Raw genomic sequence first — 20,519 nt, forward strand, 5'->3', positions numbered from 1 at the left:
ATATAATTCTCAGGTATCTATATCTACTGTTTTAATTACATATTGAAAAACGGAGTATTAAGAATATAGTATTCACTAAATTCTTTACATTATATCCTGGGGTTTTTTTAAGCCTTTTGAAATTAGACAGTACAGATCAAATGCCAATAGTGAGCTGGGTACATGTGAGTTTTTTAAAAGTATAACATAATTTTATATTAATGTTCAAAATGTAAGAAACTACATGCAACCCATGAAACAGTATGGTCCAACAGATGGGAACATCTCCAGTTTAAGGACACAAGCAGAGCTGATGCCAAGTCTCTGGTTATCAGCAAATGAGAAAACTACACTCTTAACATAGAAGACCTATCATGGCAACATGTCTTTACCTCTAATCTTTCTCCTGCCAACCTCATAAAATGTTGTAGTTTGACAGGTCGCTATTTGCAGCCAGTTCTTCAGATGAAGTTCTCCTTTCTACATGTACCCAGTAAGATAGGGTAGCCACTTCTTCAGTGCCTACAAATCTAAGACTATAAAGAATCTGACTCTACTACAAATATGCAAGTGAATGAAAAAAACCTCAAACAGGCAAAGACACAGAGAAACTTCTGTGGAGCTACAGAAAAGGAAGCTTGTTTTATAGCCATTAGCAACAATAGCTCCAGGACACAAAAGGCCAAGATTTCCCCCACCAGAGTGGAGCCACCAACATGAAACTGGACGTTCTACCCTCTCCAAAGCAAATTATACCCCTTCCAAGGGCTCCTGAAGCCCTGTGAGGATACTGCATGACAATAGGCTGAAACTGACAAGGAGGCTGATGTCATCCTTGAATGTTACCAAGAGAGAATTCAAAATGCTACTGAAAAGCTGAAAGAAGCCAATGGGGATAATGATGACTTGACTTGCGTAAAAAGAAATCTAACATGGAAAGAGAAAACTGTGTCCCGTCTGTTTCAGGGCTTTTCATTTCATTTAGCTTCCTTTATACAGTCACACTCACAGTGACTTTCATGAAAAAGAGGCAGAAGGAAAACAAATGGGGACAAAGGAAGTGCTTAGGAAAATGCTCCCAAGGACATTCTCTGAAGAGGAGCCGCATCCCTGAGCTACCCATACCTTCTCTGCTGATTGCACAGAGCTCTGATGAACAAGCAAAGTATCAAGGATCATTTGCAAATTTTTTTAGAAAATAGAAGATAAAATTTAAAATTTTGCACAAAAAAACCCCAAAAACCCAACACAGTCAATATTATAAGGGAAGCAGAAAGCTTAGGGAAAAAATTTATAGCAAGTTAATTTGACAAAGGCCTCATTTCTCAAATATATAGAGAACTGAATCAAACTTATAAGAATATCAGTCATTCCCCAATTAATAAATGGTCAAATACTATGAATAGGCAGTTTTCAAAGGAAGAAACCAGTTATCTATAATCATAAAAATAAGTTCTAAATAACTACTGATTAGAGTAATTCCACCTCACACCTATCAGATGGACTATTATGACAGAAAAGGAAAATGATACCAGTTGGAGGGGACATAGGAAAATTGGGGCACTAATACCCTGTTGGAGGAATTGTGAACTGATCCAACCATTATAGAGAGCATGTATTTATTTCCTTTGACTCAGCAATACCATTATCAGTCTGTATCACAAAGAAATCAAAGAAAAAGGATCTATTTATACAAAAACATTTCTAATAGTTCTTTTTGTGGTGGCTAAGAACTGGAAGTTTAGGGGATGTCCAACAACTAGGGAATGGCAGATCAAGTAATAATAATGATTGTAATGGAAAACTCTCGTGCTATAAGGAATGATGAGTAGGAAGATTTCAGAAAAACCTGGGAAGAGCTATATGAATTAATGCAAAGTGAAGTGAGAAGAACCAGGAGACTGTTGTACATGGTAACAGCAATATTGTATGATGATCAAATATGAATGGCATAGCTGCTCTCAACAATACAATGATCCGAGACAATTCCAAAGTATTAATGACCAAAAGATGCAATCCACCTCCAGGAAAAGATGCAATGGAATCTGAATGCAGATAGAAGCATAACTATTTTTTACTTAATTTTCTTTACTTTTTAAAAATTTTATATGAAACTTCCACAACATAACCAATATGGAAATATGTCTTGCATAATGAAATGTATTAACCAGATCAAATTTTCATACCATCTCGGGGGGAGGGGATGACGCAGAAAGGAGAAAAGGAGGGAAAGAATTTGGAGTTCAAAATTTTAGAAAACAAATGTTAAAAATTGTTATTAAATATAACTGGAATAAAATGCTATATGTAGATATAATAAAAAAGAAAACAGAAGTAAAGGCTTTAAGATTTCTGTAGGAAAATAAATGGCTAAAACAATAGTTATGATTCTTTTCTTCATAAGTTTTCCTAAGATTTGAGTCCACAAAATACTGTTTTAAAGAATGACCAAATAACAAAATACTTGTAACTTTTTTCACAGGTCCAAGAAATAGAATATTCCAGAAGGTTTTTGCCAGTATTAAGTGATCAGGTAAATAAAACAAAAGACTTTAATAATCCTTTTAAAGCAAAACCTACACAACTTTGACTTTGGCATATAATCTACCCTTTTTTTTTCATTAACCCTATAAAAGCCCGAGAGATGTCATTTGTTTTCTCTCAAAAAGTATACCTTACGCATTCACTGGCCTTCTACCATGAATGCGTTGCTCCAGTCCCAGATATGTAAATTCTTCAGCTGAGTGAGTAATGCCAACATGCTACTCATAGACTATTCTCAGCAAGCACTAACACACACAAGAAACAAGCAAAAATATAATACCTGATTTAAACATGACTTGTGACATCAAGAGGTCATGCAAAGTGCTGATGTTGTCCCAGCCTGGGAGGAATACCAAGATTGCACCATCCTGCATGCAAAGGGACAAAATGATAACAAAAGTACAAAACTCTGAACACCATGTTCAGATCATCATATAGTTCTCATAGCAATATGAGGCCCTTAAGCACCTCTTAAAGCAATTTCTACCAGGTCAAAAAAAATCTGCTTTATTGAAATGTAAAATCTAGAATTATCAAAGAGCATCAAGTTTCTAGATAAGTCCAGCACTTGGAACAGTGCCTGGAGCTCAGTAAATGTTCATCTGATAACTGAGTGATGAGATCATAGCATTAAAAAAATCAGTTGGGATTTCTGTTTTTGTCTTTTGAGAACCAGTCATCTTCTAGTCACTTAATGAGAAGGGGTTGGACACCTCCTGAACTTTCCTATGGAAACTAGTGTAAAATACCTTCAGAGTTCTAAGAGATTGAAGCTGCATTGCTACTGGGAAAATGTTTCTCTCCCCCTAACCCCCAAGTCTCTTAGAGCTTTACACACACAGCAGGAACTTTCAATTTACTGTTTATCCTCAAAGGACAATATCCAAACAAATAGTCACCAGTGACTCCCTCTCTGCAAGCTTGGGGGTTACTTCTTCCTGAGCTTTCTTCACCTCCAAACTCCTTCCCCTTTTACTGGATTACAGCTATGGTCTTCCTTTTGACCAGCTCTTATTTTAGTAGACTAAAGTAGTGACTTTAGTAGTGGTTGATAAAGCATTCATTTCTCTAATTTACTTTTGTCCACAAGTTCTGATGAGAGAATTTTTATATTCAGTAATATCTGAAATTAAGCACTTTAAAACTATTTCTTTAAAACTATGATTTCCTGGTAATGAATTTTTTCCCTCAGTATTATTTCTAGAAATATAAATTTCTAAAATATAACTACAAAATAGATTAGAGTTGAAGATATAAAAAGAGAACAGATAATAAAAGTTCTCAATACATTTTTGTTTCTAATAGATACATAAAAAAGCCTAAAGGCTGTGATTAGTGGTGAGTCTAATATAATTCAAAAAACAATTATTGTCTGATGGGAAACATACAATAAGCATTGTGCATATGACTAAATCCTATGTCCCCATACAAATCTCTGAAACATTGGATTATTTTTTCATTTAAAAAAAAAAACAACTTTCTAAGAACTTAATACTTTCACATACATTAACCAAAAAAAAAAAAATCACATACACATTTCACATACAACTTATTTTTTAATGATTTCTTTAGAGGAAAGAAAAAAGTATTATTTGTATTTAACAACTGGAGAAACTAAGTCAATAAAAAAGTGACTTAAATACCTTCCTAGAGAAGGTGAAACAAAGCAACCAAGAAGCATGTGGCCTTGTTTTCCTATCACCTAGTCTTTTAATTTACCCTTTTCCTGTAAAGCATCTCTCTCATAAAGAAAATTATAATTTAAAACCTTGGAGATAGGTAATTTGCTCTATAATCTTGCCACTTGAATAAAATATTATTTAAATGCAAACTCCAGTTAACCAAAAATTTCTCCCTGCCTATAAATTTAGGAGAAAAGGGCACCTGGAGGAATAAAAAAAGATAAAGAGATTTTAAGCATCTTAAAGGATTTGCTAAACAAAAACCAAACTCTTTAGAATCTAAAAAGTAATACTGAACTTTGTCTTTTATCTTTATCTTTTTCTGTTTTACTTTGTATATGTAAATGTTTAAAAAATATACTAGGTTTATATTAAACTCAGTATATAATAGCTCAGTCTCCTAGATGATGCATGTTAGACGATGGAAATCTCTGAACATGGATGTTGTTTGAGTATTTATAGAAACTAATATTGATCTTATGGTGGGAAAACATTCTCAAAGAAATAATTGTGTGTGTGGTGGTGGGGTGTTCTTCAGCAGCAGTGCTACCACCAACCACCAAAGAGGCCTTCACTGAAGTCCTTCTGACACACTGATAAAGAACTGATCCTAGATTCTCAAAGGCTTTGGCCAAATGACTGTTGGCTCTGGCAGTTATCACACCAAGCTAAAAAGGCTGCCAGGACAGGCCAACAGGACAGGCTATGCATCATAAAAAAGCCAGCCTGGCCAGATGTGGAGAAGCTCATCACCATGAGGCTGGCCATAGCAGTGCAAGGAGATGAAGCATAAAGTGGCTGCATTCTGTATTAATGCAGGCCATGTCACAGACTACTGAAATCACAGATTGCAATGATCACCAAAATCTTTCCCCCAGTTTTCTGTTTGCCTGGGAGTTTCTTATTCATCAAACAACAGAGACTAGATAGGCTCTAAGGTACCTCCTAGCTCCAAATGACTGATTATCACTAGCAGAGACGCTATTAGTATATAAAAATGGCTCTTAGTCAGATGAGACACTGACTGGCCAAATATGGGCCAAGGCTCTGCTCTCATTCTGAGAAGACAACATTAAATGATCATGACTTCCAACTGACCTCCCCTACTTTTCTTCATACATAAAAAAAATGGCCTTTTCTTCCCTCTTCCTTTCCCCCAGTTCACAGACTCAATGCTATAACTAAAAGTCATGATCAAAGCCATTAATCAAAAGGCTTAAAGCCCAGTTCAAGCCTTAGTCCATAATGGTTAACTTTCTAGATCCAAGTGTCCCTCCTTGTCAACTCTCCTTTGTATACATTTTCCTCCTTTTAGAATATAATTTCTTTGAGGGGAGGAACTGCCTTAGCTCTTGTATTTGTAACCTCAGTGTTTATATAGCACAACACAGGTACTTAATACATTTCAATCTCAACCATCCACATTTAAAATCTCATGAGAAATTTACCAAATTTTAAATTTGCAATAATTTAGAAGGAAATAGCCTGAATTTAATAGTAACAATCTCTGAAGGATTTGCTAAACAAAAACCAAGATTAGAAGGAAATGATAAACTATTTAAGAAAAAAAGAGTTGAAGCTCCCTGGATCATAGTCACTAATTCAAAATATCTAAACTACAGATCTCCTTCTCTAATTTCCTATTCTTGTACCTTCCTCACCATGATACGGATTGCCCAATATCACACATACTGCCAAACAAATTCAATAAAGAACAAAACCAAAACCATGCTACAAAAAAACAAACTTACCTCTTCTTCCAAAACAATGTGTCGGATAAGAGCAGCAACTAAATTCAGATCAACTTTATCATCATCCATCATCTCTAAAACATCTATGGTATTTGCCGAATACCTATTAATGTTCAAAAGGAGTTAAGTTGTTTGAAATACACAAAAGAAACAATGCCATTTAAGGGTCACTGCTAAAAGACCAAAATTTATCATCTCATTATCTCAAGGGCATTTAGCCACAAATAGGGATAGTGTGGCTTAGTGGACTTTAGAATGCTGGGATTAAGAGTCAGGAAATCCTGAGTTCCAATTCTACTTCTGATATTTACTGTGTGACCAAGTAAGGCTTCTACTGTAAGATCAAGGGTGAAGTCCAGGAAGAGGTGGAAAGCATTCCCCACACCAAGAATCCCTCTTGCCACCACCTCTCCCCCTACCAAACATACACGGATCCTTGGTATACTGGCATTGGAGAAATCCAAGTGCAGCAATTTTTTTGTTCTATAATTGAGGGAACAACGCCACAAGCACAGAAGCCGACAGTTCAGATCATGGCTCCATTTATTCCTTGCTACTTGTGAAAAACCCCAGCTAAATCCCAAAAGGGACCTCTAAGGTCTCTTCCTTCTCACTAAAGAAAGCTGGGAAAAGCCCAATAACAAAAACTGAAGAGGGAGGCAAGGGGGAGTACAATCTACAGATAAAAGGTTCTCATGTTGGCCTTGACCCCATAGAGATTTGCAAAAGATCTGGAGAAATAATCTGCAGAGGTCTCACTCCTTTCCTCTCCAGATTCCCAGAGTCACTGTGCTCTTGTGCCTGGCATACAACCCTAAATGCTTCCCCAGGGTTTCTGAGTGTAGCAGAGAGCTAAAAAAACAAACAGATCAATTTATCCCCCATTAATCAAAATGCTTGGGACCAGTTCTATTCCTAGATACATCAAGGACAGACAAATATTCTTTATTTTCTGTCCAGCTACCAGTCAGGGCTATAGCTTCATATCAGGGATGGAACCACCATTTCCCCAAACTCCTGTGAAGACTTGTGGTCCAGATGGCCAGAGGCAAATGTGAACCAGCAGAGGTATGCATAACCACTGGCCCTGCTTGGCACAGAAGCAGAACAACCATCCTTCCTTGGGGACTCAGTAAAATGACCAACAGATAAAACCCACCTTCCTCGCAGCTGCCTAACGTAGTCTGGCCAACGTTCCTTGTAAATTGTTTCCTTCTCTTCTTTTTCTGGTCTATTAACGTGACCTTGCATAAAACCCCTCTTAAATTGAGGTTTGCGATCTGTATTTTCTGGCATATACCTAAATCAGAAACAAGAAATCTTAGATATTCAGATTTCAAAATATCATCTTCTGTTTTGTTTCCCCAGAAGTCTTACTACAATGCCTTATGGTGGCAGAAGTGATCCTGGGTAACTGAAGTCCATGCCAAAGAAGGTCCTACACCAAGCTAGAAGGCCTTGATTTACTTGGTATATAAGAGAAGAGTCATAGACGTAGGAGTCCCAAAATATGGGTACAATTTGTCCACTCCAGACACATACTGTATGAGTTGACCATGGCTAAGTAATTTAGCCTCTATGAGATTGACTTTCCTCATCTATAAAAAGAGGGGTTTGGGTTCCAAGGCCTAGGACTAAATCTATGATCCTACTGGTAAAGCAGATAACCAGCTGAACTAAGTTCATTATTGAAAGGATAATCAGTGAATAAAAATGTAATCAACATCAGTGAAAGGTAGTACCCACATGGGCAAAACCATGGAATTTCAAAATGTTAAAATTAAAGTAGCAATGTATAAGAGTTGGAGATTCATATTCAGCATGTCAAACTTCATATTTAAGATTCCTATACTGGAAGACCCATAAAAATACAGAGCTATGGAAATTGCATTATTGTAATTTTCACTGAACATCTAACTAAAAAACAAAAACAAGCTATCATTTCCAAGCTCCCAAAATGCCTATTTGACACATTAACATCTGATATACTCATTAGTTGCATTCGCATTCTTATAAGATCCCTCCAGAGCTGAAAAGTAGCTTTTATAATCATGAAAAAAATATTCCATTTCAAGTTAGCAATTTTAATTGCTTAGTATACTGTTGAATGGATGGTACCAGAAACCCAAACCGCCTCCTTCCTATCCAATATTAACAATGTAAGAACATTAATAGAATTTTTTTTTACAAAACGCTGTTACTGCTAAGAATCTTTCTTCTTCACCTCACTCTAATTCTGAAAGCTTAAGTGAAAAGCAAAGAGAATTGTGAAGTTGACTCTCTTTGGCTGACAGGAGAATCTAGGACACAATTCTTACATTTCACCTGGTTCTTTCAAATAATACCTCTTCCATATCACCAGCTATTTCTGCTTATAACACAGGCTATTTCAGGGGGAAGTATTTACAACAATGTTAAGAAACGTTTGACTTTTTAACTAAGAGCTGGTGTAAAAAGAATGACCTATATAAGCAGTAAATCTGCTATGTCAATCTTTTTTGAAATCTACTCACCTTATCTTTTCAATCACATCTTCTAAAAGATACTCAGCAACAGGGAATGTAAAACCAGGTATGTGTATCATTGGGCTGTGATCTGTTAAGGAAAAAAGATGACAAAATACATACTGAACTTTTAAAAACCTACATTGTAAGTTGGGATACAGAAACAGATGGATGGATCTTCATTCTTTTCTCATGTCCCAAGGCAATCTGATAGACTGAAAAGAGCAGCAACTTTTGTATTTTAATAATGATAATAGTTATAATTTATATAATGCCTACTATATGTCAGGCACTGGGCTAAGTGCTCTACAAATTGCATTTCATTAAGTCTTTGCTCACAACAACTCTGGAAGGGAGGGCTGCTATCATAGTAATTTTAGAATGGAAGTAACTTGCCCATGGTCACACAGCTATGAAGTATCTCTGAGGTTGGATTTGAACTCTAGTCTTCCTGACTCCAGGACGGTGCTTTGTGTACTATGGTGCCACTTAACTACCTTTAAGGAGAGACACTTCATTCCAATTAATTCAATACCATTTTCCTACTTCTAGAATAAAAAAACCTCCACTGCAGTCCTCCAAAGCAGCCTGAAAAATCAAAAGGTAAAGAATTGCATCTTATTCGGAATTAGATCAAACACTGCTAATTCCTATTAAGATCATCTTAATACATGCATGTAGGAGGCAAAGTTTTCCCTAAAAAACTCACCACCAAAGACTATTAAAACGCAAAAGTATATCTTTGGATGCAGATGAGATGTATCACCTCTTGTAAATAAAAAATTGGAAAAACAGCAACAACTAACAAATACCTTCAAGTTGAGGGTCTACCTACCAGCTGTTTCTGAATCACAATTCTGCCTCATGAGAGCATTAAATGCTATTATTTTCCATGATAGACAAAAGAAATGTTAAGATCAATGCTTTAGTGAAGAATTCTATTTGCATGATATCTCTGGTTCCTGAGCATGTCCCAGACTTGGTCAGTGATAGCTTAAGAACTGCTGTAGCAGAGGTTCTTCGGTTCAAATCAGACCTCAAAAACTTCCTTGCTGTGGGACTCTGAGCTAGACACTTAGCCCAATCACCTAGCCCTTACTACTCTTCTGACTTGAAACTGATACTTAGTATTGATTCTAAGACAGAAGATAAGGGTTGAAAAAAACTACTGTAGCAACAGCACAAGAAGGATCTATAAAACAAGTGCCCACCCCTCCATGCCTGAATGTGTTTCTGAATCCACTTATGTCACCTCAATTGCCCTGGGCAAAGGGAGGCAGAGATGGCAGCACATTTTTACCCACAAACTAAGGCTGGGATGACACAAAATGGAATTACTAGAACGGCCATTTACCAAATGCTTGCTCTGTGCCTAGCATTGTGCCACAGGAGACACACACAAGACACAAACACACAAAACCTGCTCGTAAAGTCAATGCTGGGGCCTAGAGGTGCCTCTCCTCTGGGCTATGACTTTTAAGAGAAGTGGCTCATGAAGGCTTTCTACACAATGCTATTGGGTAGATGATCTGATGTACCAGAGCTGGAAGGAGAAGCCCTCATCAGAGCTAACATGCATTTCAGAGTTCTTGAGGAAATATGTTCTTCTAAATCAGAGAATTAGCATTTTCTCTAATTTGATTGCTAATCCTCCTGAATAGGCATCATGGCGTCTGCCATATACCTATTTGAAAGGTTCAGCTTCCTTCCCAAGGCACTAATAGAGAGAACTAATCAAATATGCATATACTACTAACTAAAGGCAGAAGAGATTGACAGGAAATTTCTGTTCTCTTGGGATATTAGTAAAACCCATTCAGGATGAGGTGATGGGCACATTAGTGAAAATCAAACTCAGGTATGGGATCAATGACATTTTTTTCAACCTTCTGCTAGGAGTTTCTAAATATCCTTTTATTCATTTCCAATAGCAAATTCTGAAACTTTGTTTCCTAAGATGTTTAAATGAAAAAATGCTTTTCTTTCTACTTACGTCATTCCTTACAAATCCCAACTTTGAAAAACCAGCATTTTTGGAAATAACCCAGCTTGAAAAAAGAAAATCACACTGATGCTGTTGTCACATGTGTATGCAAAGTAAAACATTTAATCAAATTCTTTGTTAGTAAAAAAAAAAACAAAAACTACAAATTTCAGTATTGAAAGTAACCTTTAAACATTTTTAAGCCCTTTCCACAGAAATAAATTGGAAATATCACACCCACCAAAATATTCCGAAAACTTCTCAGCATTCAAAGTTGCACTCATCAGAATTACTTTCAGGTCAGGTCGAAAGTTTAGGAGATCTTTAATAACAGTCATTAAAACATCTGACTGCAGATTCCTTTCATGGATTTCATCAAGTACAATGTGACTAACACTGGATAATTGCCTAAAACAGAAGTGCAAAGTGTATAACTCATCTTCCACAGAACATTTTATAACAACAAAGGCACTGGAAATTAAATGCAATAATTAGTACATCCCAATTCAATAAGTCTTTGATAAACAACAATCACTATTTGGCCTTAAGAGAAATATACTTACTGATCTGATTGGAGCCACTGAAGGATGATTCCTGTTGTACAATACAAAATGGAACCTTGTTTCCTTGGCAACCGGCTAGGAAAGAATGAGGAAAAAAGGGTGATGATTATTAAGACATCGCAGATTGTCTTTTCTGACCTGCATTAGGGTACATGATACATGATGGCTAAGCAACAGAATATATAATTCCAGAATATTCCTATGACAAAACCAACTTTCCAAACATAATTTTTATCAGACATAAGAATCCTTTCATTTCCTTCAAGTAGACAAATTATTTAGGGCCACACCAAGACTTACCAACTACCCAAACTATTTTTATTAATTCTAGCTACATGTACTGTTCAAAACCAAAACAACCCTGTTCTTAATTGTCGCTAAGGAAGGGAAAAAAAATATATATATATATATCTTCTTGGTGCACCTGGGCTAAGTGGCTTCATAATAAGGGTCACTACTCCCAAAGGGCCCCTCATCATCAAAGAGAATAACTATATCCCTATTGAGATCAATCTTGAAATACAAAGTTATTTCCCAGTTGGGCACAAGGTCACTTGGACTTTTACTACATGAGGAGTCCCAATAGGAAAGGCTTGAAGAAGGCTTTAAACTGTATTAAATGAGGAAGGGCAGTGTAGAAAACTGTAAAGGCAGTTTGGACTTTCTGGATAAATAAGCCATCTGGATTTGGCATGCTTCCAAGAGGAAGGGCTACTGCAGAGAAGCAGAGGCTGGCACGAAAATACAAGCTGGGTGAGCCACAAATATAGAATCACTGCTCAAGGTTGTACTGAGGAAGACTCTAAAGATGCCTGAGGTCTCTGGACCAAGCAGATTTAGTCTATCAGTGCGCCTCTCCCTTTGCCCCTCAGAGTGGAGCACAGGCACCTCCTGTGGCTTGCATGCCTTTGTGCTCAAGGTCATGAGTACTGACTTTCCCTAGAAATGAAAGAAAGTCTCTTTACCTCTGCAGGCGGATCTGGTACCCGGTACTATGGCCGCTGCCACATGGCTCAGCTCTCTCTGCAGCCACTCTCTCCGCAACCTTAAATCCAAACACAAATGTTGGTGACATATAGTAACCTCTGGAGAGATATCAATAAGGACTTGGATTTGGTGGGAAAACACAGAGATCTGACTTTTTAAAAATTCTCAAAGCTATCACTGACACTTCCTATTCTAAATCAATGGTGCTGATGTCAATGGGCATTAGTTAGGATGAATATAAATATCACAGGCTAAAAAATTAGTTTTTATGAAAACTAAATTTTCCAATGATATTTTTTAGCCCCATGGTCAACAAACCCATTCTAATTTGCTGAAGTATTCCATGAGCAATTGCAGAATATAGGGTTGATAAGAAACCCTAATTTAAAGCTAATTAACAAATATCAGGGTGAAAAACATTTACCTAGAGAAAGGGCTCTTGAACACATCAAGTCATCATGATAGCTTCATGGATTTGATGAAGAATGAAACCCAAATCTCAATAGATATGCTGCAATTTGTTTAAAAAATATAAGTTTTGGTTGTGAATGGTGGTCTAGTTAAAAAAAAAATACACACACACACATATATATATGTGTGTGTGTGTGTGTGTGTATAAAATGGGTATATATGAAGGAAGTAAAAACATAATCTCATGTAATAGAGGTTCTGACCCCCAAGGGCTGAACTTTTTAAAAGAATATTGTGATAATCTATATTTTAATATAATTTGTTTCCTTTGGAATTCTAAGGCTTGTATTTTATGGCTTTCAAAGCATGATTCCAAGGAGGAGTTCAGAGGCTGCCCCAGTCTGCTCCATTCACAACAAAAGCAAAAAAACTCTTGCTTTCAGAGATGCATACTGCTTGCATTCTGAGGAACTGCCTTGCTGGGGAGACAAAGAGAAGCTGGACTCTTGTCTATGGAGTGATCAGTCTGACTAAAGAAGGTCCTCTCCAGGCATAACAAGGAAGCCAGTCCTAGGCCAGATAATAGACATTAACTGCCAAGTAAAACCTCTATTGCCCAGAGCTTGAGGAACAAAATGTTCTGGAAAGGCATATTGTCAAAAGTAGCCAAGGACTTACCTTTTTTAGTTGTTAAAACTGAATTTTAATAATTTTCAAAAAAAAATTGAGTAAAAATGGGATATATACTTCCACATCTTCTGAAATCAAATATACTAGATATATGTTAATTCCTTCTTGATGACCACATCACAATCACAAATGGTAATAGCTTCAGGGATTTATTTTGTCAGGGTCTCTTGAGTCAGACAGGGATGTGCCCTTATGCAAATTGGCCTCACATTGCTGGGCTTTGAGTTTTTTCTGTTTCTTTTATAGTGTTTCTGCCTCTTCTTATTGCTCTTATCTCTAAGAAATATCCAAGGTGGATGGGACTACCTACAAGGACTTGGCACATGTGTCTCTGTTTCTTGCTCGCAGTTGTTTTGTGAATAGCTGATATTCTCTATTATACCTATCAGACAGAAGGCTACAGGAAATAATTATACACATGATACAAGAAAGGCTATAACTGCACAATGACCTGAGTATCAGCAACCAAAAGGAAGGAACTGGGATATCTTGAGAGGACAGTGGTGGCCAGCGTTTAAAACTTCAAGGCCATTGACCAAGTAGATTTCTGAGAAAGGCCACCTAAGATGATTGTACATGGGCAATCTATCCCCTTCTCCCTTTCCTTTTATTATTCCATATGGCATCGACTTGCACAAGCATGAAAACTATGACAAGGCCTGACTGTAAAGGCAAGATTTGATTTTGGTTGTTTTAATCTGCATAAGACTACATTCATGAGGGAAAATGATTTGCTTTTTACTGTAAAAACCACATCTTATAGTGGACTGTCTCAATGTAGGCAGATGTATGCAATGAAGGCAGAACATAATGTAGTTAGAAAGGGTTTAGAGCTAGAGAGCAGGCTTGAATCTGGGATCTGCTCCTCAGTTTATTACCTCATATATGTCACTTGTAACATCTCTAAGGACCTTACTTTCTAATCTAAATGTGAGATTGACCAAATGCCTTGAAGGCTTTTTCCAACAACAAAAAAAAAATGCTACAAGTACATAATCATGTATATGAGTATAATTAAAGCAAAAATATAGAACTATGAATGAAAGAAAAGAAAAAAATCCTGCAAGTCTCAAAAAGGAGACATAATTACACAAATTTTATACTCAGATGATCCCAGGGATCCTTTCAAGTTCTATGTTCTGCAATCTTGTCAATAGGTCTCACTGTCAAATCAAAAGAATCAATGATACCATTAAAATACAGCTTATGTGAAGTATTCATCAATGATATTAACGTTTACTTTCATTTATAAAGACTCTCGGGAAATGTCTTTTAATATTCATAGCTACTCTTTTTGTGGTGGCAAAGAATTGGCAATTAAAGGATGTCCATCAACTGGGGAACAATTGAACAAATTGTGGTATCTGATGGTGATGGAATACTATTGGGCAATAAGGAGTGATGAACAGGATGATTTCAGAAAGAGCTGGAAAGACCTGCATGAACTGATGCAGAGTGAAATAAGCAGAACCAGGAGAAAATTGTAACAGTAATAACACTACTGTTGAATGATTGTAATAGACTTTGCTATTACTGGCAATACAATGATCCAGGTCAAATCTCAGGGACTTATGACAAAGAATTTTATCCACCTCCAGAGAAAACTGTTGGCATCAGAATGCAAATGAAAGCATACAATTTTTAAATTGTTTATCTGGGTTTATGTTTTGGAGTTTGGGTTTTTATAAGATTATTCATAAAAACGAACAATATGGAAATATGTTTTCCATGATAATACGTGTACAACTCAGATCAATTGCCTGACAGCACCAGAAGGGGGAAGGGGCAGGAGATAAGTTTGACCCTGGAACTTAGGAAAACTTGTGTGAAAATTTGTCATAATATATAATTGGTAATAAATAAACAAGTATTTGAAGGACTATCATGTGGACAAGGGTTTGGACACTTTCTGCTTGGTCACAGGAGGAGCAATGGGTAGAATCTGCAACGGGTCAAACATAAGCTCAAAGACAAAAATGAATGGGCTACCTTGGAAGGTAAGTAGAATAGTTCTTGTTGGAGGTCTTCAAAGAGAGGGCATATAAGGATTTTATATAGTATGTTTTATTGCTAATTCCTTTTCAGGTATAGGTTAAATCAGACAGCTACTGAGGACACTTCTAAATGTAAAATTCTGTGATTCTAAGCTGAGCTTCTTCAACATTTTTTGTAGTTAGATGGTATGCTTGTGAATCAATTACATCAAACAAGTGTACAAACAATGTCATTTGAATAGAGTGATAGCAAAAGGCAGGATTGGAAATTATGATGAATCTGAAACTGTAATACCACATCATAAATTTAATAATACATAACTTGTTTTTTGTTTATAAATAAAAAATTTACCTTTCATTGAAAATATTGTCTCTATAAGTTCAATTTTCACCACCAAATGCTTGATACCAACTTGTTTTTCATGTCAGCAAAAGTTGAAGGATAAAGGTAAAATTCTTAGTAAGTTTCTAAACTATCTAGCTAAGTACTGGGAAGAGGGATGGGGTAGGTTTGGTGGGAGAGCTCCATATCTGGGATTTCTTCAAAGTAAGATGTCCCTAAATATCTACAGATTAGTACCAGTCCTACAACCTGTGGTCTCAGGAATTTGCCTGGAACACTGGGAGGGTGAATGGTTTGCCTAATGGGTTACCAGTCAGGCCTTGAACCCAGGTCATTCCAATTCTGAGGCTAGCTCTGGCTGGTTACAGCACAGGGTCTCTTTCAGTTATTATTTTTGAAGCCTTTTTTCACAAGGAGAACAGAGGAATCTTGCAGGAAGATATTTAAATACAGGACATAACTTACCGAAATTGCACTGATTCTTCTTGGCTGTGTACACACTATCCGGCAGGAGGATCCTTTTCCTCTTTCAATATAGTCATCTAGAATGAACTGAGTAACTTGGGTGGTTTTCCCACAACCAGTCTCGCCACTTATGACAGTAACCTGATTGTTATTTATCAAATTTACCAATTCCTATTTGAAATAGAGGTGGGAAAGAAGAGAAAATATTAAGTAAAGACTTCTAATCTAAGAGGGAGAGCACAATCCAGCAGTTAAAATGTCATTGTCGGTTGAAGCTAATGCAATTTCAGAATAAACAATGGAGCAGAAATACAGAGAACTGCTTCCCTTCTATAGAGATGCATTCTCTCCATTCACCTCCAGCCCAAAAGAAGGGCCATGGTCAGAGAAGCAACATATTCTTGTGTCAGACTCCTAAAACAGTTCCTCTGGCTCTTGCTCAGACAAACTCAATGCACAAGCATTTTGTAAGCATCTGCTCTGTGCCTTGAACATAAGTTTCCCAAGATATGATGAAGTAAAAGCAGCTACTTAAAAAGGAATTTGGCTAGCAGAAGCCAGGCAGTGGTAGGAAGTGATGGCTGCAAGTGAATGGGGGGGGGGGGGGGGCGCAATGTAAAATGGAACATATCAAGTCAAAATGACATGGGACCCTACAATGGAAGAAAAAGCAGCCCACCTTTGGAACCCCCCAGGGGATTAATGAATCAGGATGAAGTACAATAATGGTGTTCATGTCAAGGAAAGGTTAAGTATGTTTGGTGGTATCCTATTCAGAAAGATTTCCACCTAGAATAATGAAAAGTAAAAGTATACTGAGGAGACTTTACCTGGGAAATTTACTTTAATAAAGAAGGCCCTGCTGTGCAAAGTAAGCTGGAGCAGCCCCCTAAAACAATACACAAGGACTCCTGTTTTTGCTAACTTGTCACACTTTTAAAAGTCAACTGCTCAATGTCAAATAAAGGCACAGCTCTTCAACAGAGCAGTATGTGGGAAAATTAATTTTTTAAATAGCCTTAAGACTAGATTCAATAATTGTAGAATATAAGTTATTATATGAGAAAAACTTAATTCATTTGTAAAATAACTACTTTTCTTTTTTGTCTCATTCCAAACTACTAATTTTTAATAATGAATCATATAAACATGAAAAAAATATTTTAAAAAAATGAAAATTTAAAATAAAAAAAATCTATTAACTTTTTTTTAGTCTCATTCTAAACTATTAATTATTCAAACAAAATTCCTTTTGGTAAAAAAAAAGTCACAGCCTAAAAACCTATAGAAAATCCACACCAATATTAGCTCCTCAGGTAGTGATAGACTTTGTGGGAGATTCACTATAGTTTAGGAGATAAACAAGTTAAAGAGAACTTTAGAGCTATCTGTTTGAAATGTAAAATACATTAAAAAGTAAAAGTCTTGGCAGTCTTCTCATCTCAATCAGGGAAAGTCAAGGGAATCAATTATTTAGGCTCCTTGTTGGTACCTGGAGACACTCTACAATCTATAGAGCATTAGGAACTGAAATGGGGAGAAGTAAAGTTTGATTAGTAACAAAGAGAAAAAAAGATATTTAGAAAAGCAGAACCACTGTTTGTGCCCCCTAAAATAAATATGTGTTGCTCTATCTACCTACTTATCTATCTATCCATTCATTCATCTATCTCTCTATCTCTCTGTACCTAAGGGAACCAGCAATCACATATCCCTTACTATGTGGTAGACCTGTGCTACTAAGAACTTTCTAGCTATATCTGATTTGATCCTCAAAGCAGTTGGCAAGGTCAATATTTTATTTTTAAACTTGTAAGCATTTTCTTTGCTGTTTTTTAGTATTCAGTCCTGTCCCATTCTTCCTGACCTCTTTTGGGGTTTTCTTGGCAAAGATACTAGAGTTTTCATTTCCTTCTCCAGATCATCTTACAAATTAAGAAACTAAGGCAAACAAAGGTTAAGTGACTTACCCAGGGGTTACATAGTCAATAAGTATCTGAAGTCAGATTGGAAAACAAGTGTTCCTTATCTAGGACAGGCACTCTATTGCACCACCTAGCTACCCTGATTATTTTCTTTAGGTTTATGTTTGTGGCCAAGGAGAGAAGGGGGCTCACACATAAGCATGCAAGCTGGTGTAAAGACCTGAGGGCATGCTGGGAAATGGGTTACTTTCTGCTACATCCCAGGATCTGGGAGAATTATCTCTAAGCCCCTGGATGCTTCCTGAAAGCTGGACAATGCTGTCATCCATATAGCTCCTGTCTGGTTACTCCTTGTTCTTTGTGTTCCATCTTACTCCCAGAGCAGAGGCATTGGGGAGTTTGGGGAAAGGGGAGGGCTGATGCCTCTCAGCATTTATGACTTCCTGGTACTGGGATTCTACTCAAGCTGAAAATCAGTTAATAAGATTTCAAAATATTTGTGAAGGAACAGGCTCATATTAGAAGGGTGGGAGCACAAGTATTTCATTATTCATGTGAAAGGGAAAATGTTCTGAAACATCCTTTTTTTACAGATAATCCTATGGTTTCTCTGCCTGTCTGAGCTCTTGTTTTCAAGTGCTAACTGCCCCATTGCTCTTTTTTTTAAAAACTCTTATTTTGTCTTAGCAATAACTCTAAGACAGAAGGGTAAGGGCTAGGCAAAAAGGGTTAGGTGACCTGCCCAGGGACACATTGCTAGGGAATACCTTAGACCATATTTGAACCCAGGTCCTCCCCAATTCAATCCAGAAACTCTATCAACAATGCCACCTAGCTAAGGCCCATTTCCCAGACACTATGTCACATTTCTTTAATGGGTTCTGAGCTACATCTATGTACAACATTCGTATTAGTTGCCTTCAAATGAAAGTTTATGTTCTTTTCCTCAGTTTTCTTCCATCCATCCATCCATCCATCCATCCATCCATCCATCCATCTATTCAATGATATCTGTAATGCTGGAAACCTGTGTATGTACCTTGCTTGAACCACTATGGTGAAATGCATCAGTTTGATATTGGTACACTTTTGTATACAAGTCAAGAATAGCAAATATTCTGATTTGTGTTTTAAAATAAATGTAGTTCAAAGGAAGTATGTAGTTCAAGGGAAGGGGTAAAGAGGAGGGAGAGGGAGAGAGAGAGAGAGAGAGAGACAAGCTCAACATTATTAATTTGGAATTTCCCCAGAAATTAAATATAGTTCACAGTTAATTGTTGAGCTTCAATACAACTGACCATTTAAAATAAAATATTTATTGTTTTATAACAATGTCAATTGTTAAAACTCAATGTTTGATATAAAACAAGATTTGTACATAGAACTCAATGCAAATTCAACAGCAGTATTTGGAGTTAATTTTAATAAATTTATTTAATAAAAAAATTCCTACTTCCTTAGGAATTTTATTAACAAAAGGCTCTATGATCTCATATTAAATCTTGAGGATAGTTTATTATCACTTAAAAAAAAAGACTTTCCAAATTTAACATGTAGTAAATAATTTACCTTTTGCATCCCATATGAGGGTAGCTTCTCCCGGAAATGCTGAAATAATATAAAGTAAATGTAGTTTTAAGAATACAGACAAAGCAATCTAAATGTAATATGAAAAAAAAGCAAGCTATACAAAGGAAAATTTAAACAATAAAGTTTTTGTAATAAGCGATAACATTTCACACAGTAGAGTAATCCCTAATGAAAAAACCAAACAAACTTATTATCACAAACAATAGTCAACATCAGTATACTCTTAGTACAGCATTAGTAAAGTACTGGCATGTGTGCAGAGCCACTGCTGCTCCATTCCTCTCTTCCCAGAGTCTGAGGACAGTTTTTGCATGTCCCACCCCTCTTTCCAGCTGCTCAAAGTGAGTACTTCCTCCCTCTGCTCTTTGGGGTAATGTGGGGGACTCACAGGCAGCTTGAAATCGCAGTATGGGCACATGAACTTGAAAACCTTCACCAACGCTGCTCTAATATGACAAAGGGATGGACAGCTCCTTTCTTCAATACCATTATCATACCCCCCAGTTTTTATTCTACTACTACTTTTCCTAAATGAACTTTGGTGCAAAGGAAAGATCCTGGGATCTTAAGTCAGAGCATCTATAGGTAAGAACCCCAAATCTGTCCTTTGTGACCTGTGGCAAGTCCCCTAGTCTCCCTGAGTCTGTTTCCTAATCTGTAAAATGAGGCAGTAAATTGGATTAGATGATCTTTAAGGCCCCCTCCAGCTCAAAATCTATGACTAATACATAGTGATTTAGTTTTCAAGTATCTTCCATTTTTCTCAATTATATAAAAATCTAGTTCTAATTCTTAAAAGTATATTAGGGCATGGTTTATATTAAAAATTCTCATGCTATGGTTTGCAAATTAATTATAGTACAATATGTTTAGATAAAATATATATACACATTTCTTAAGGTAATTTAAAAATCCTAACTGTACATATATATAGCTGTAACTAACACAAATGAGGTCAAATACAAAGGCTACCAGTAGCCAACTGTGTGACACTGGACAAATTACTTCCCCTTTCTTTGAGTCATTTTCCACACTGGTAGAATAACAGAGTTGAACTAAATGACTGTCAAGGTCCTTTCTAGCTCTGAATGCCTAATGCCCACATGT

The 20,519-nt window shown here is 36.6% G+C and overlaps 1 protein-coding gene across 2 annotated transcripts in view; it reads right to left on the bottom strand.

The window, feature by feature from the left end:
• Window positions 1-20,519, bottom strand: part of DHX36 (DEAH-box helicase 36) — a 50,844-nt gene that overhangs the window by 21,473 nt on the left and 8,852 nt on the right. For both annotated transcript variants that reach the window (XM_007502346.3, XM_007502347.3), the window contains exons 4-12: window positions 19,392-19,430; window positions 15,898-16,068; window positions 11,973-12,052; window positions 11,008-11,082; window positions 10,686-10,852; window positions 8,470-8,551; window positions 7,116-7,256; window positions 5,957-6,059; window positions 2,804-2,891 (exon numbers count right to left, since the gene is read on the bottom strand). In XM_007502346.3, coding sequence (XP_007502408.2) covers window positions 2,804-2,891; window positions 5,957-6,059; window positions 7,116-7,256; window positions 8,470-8,551; window positions 10,686-10,852; window positions 11,008-11,082; window positions 11,973-12,052; window positions 15,898-16,068; window positions 19,392-19,430 — 946 coding nt within the window. The remainder of the gene's footprint in view (window positions 1-2,803; window positions 2,892-5,956; window positions 6,060-7,115; window positions 7,257-8,469; window positions 8,552-10,685; window positions 10,853-11,007; window positions 11,083-11,972; window positions 12,053-15,897; window positions 16,069-19,391; window positions 19,431-20,519) is intronic.

The sequence above is a fragment of the Monodelphis domestica genome, chromosome 8, assembly GCF_027887165.1.
Source record: "Monodelphis domestica isolate mMonDom1 chromosome 8, mMonDom1.pri, whole genome shotgun sequence".
NCBI classification, from domain to species: Eukaryota; Metazoa; Chordata; class Mammalia; order Didelphimorphia; family Didelphidae; genus Monodelphis; species Monodelphis domestica.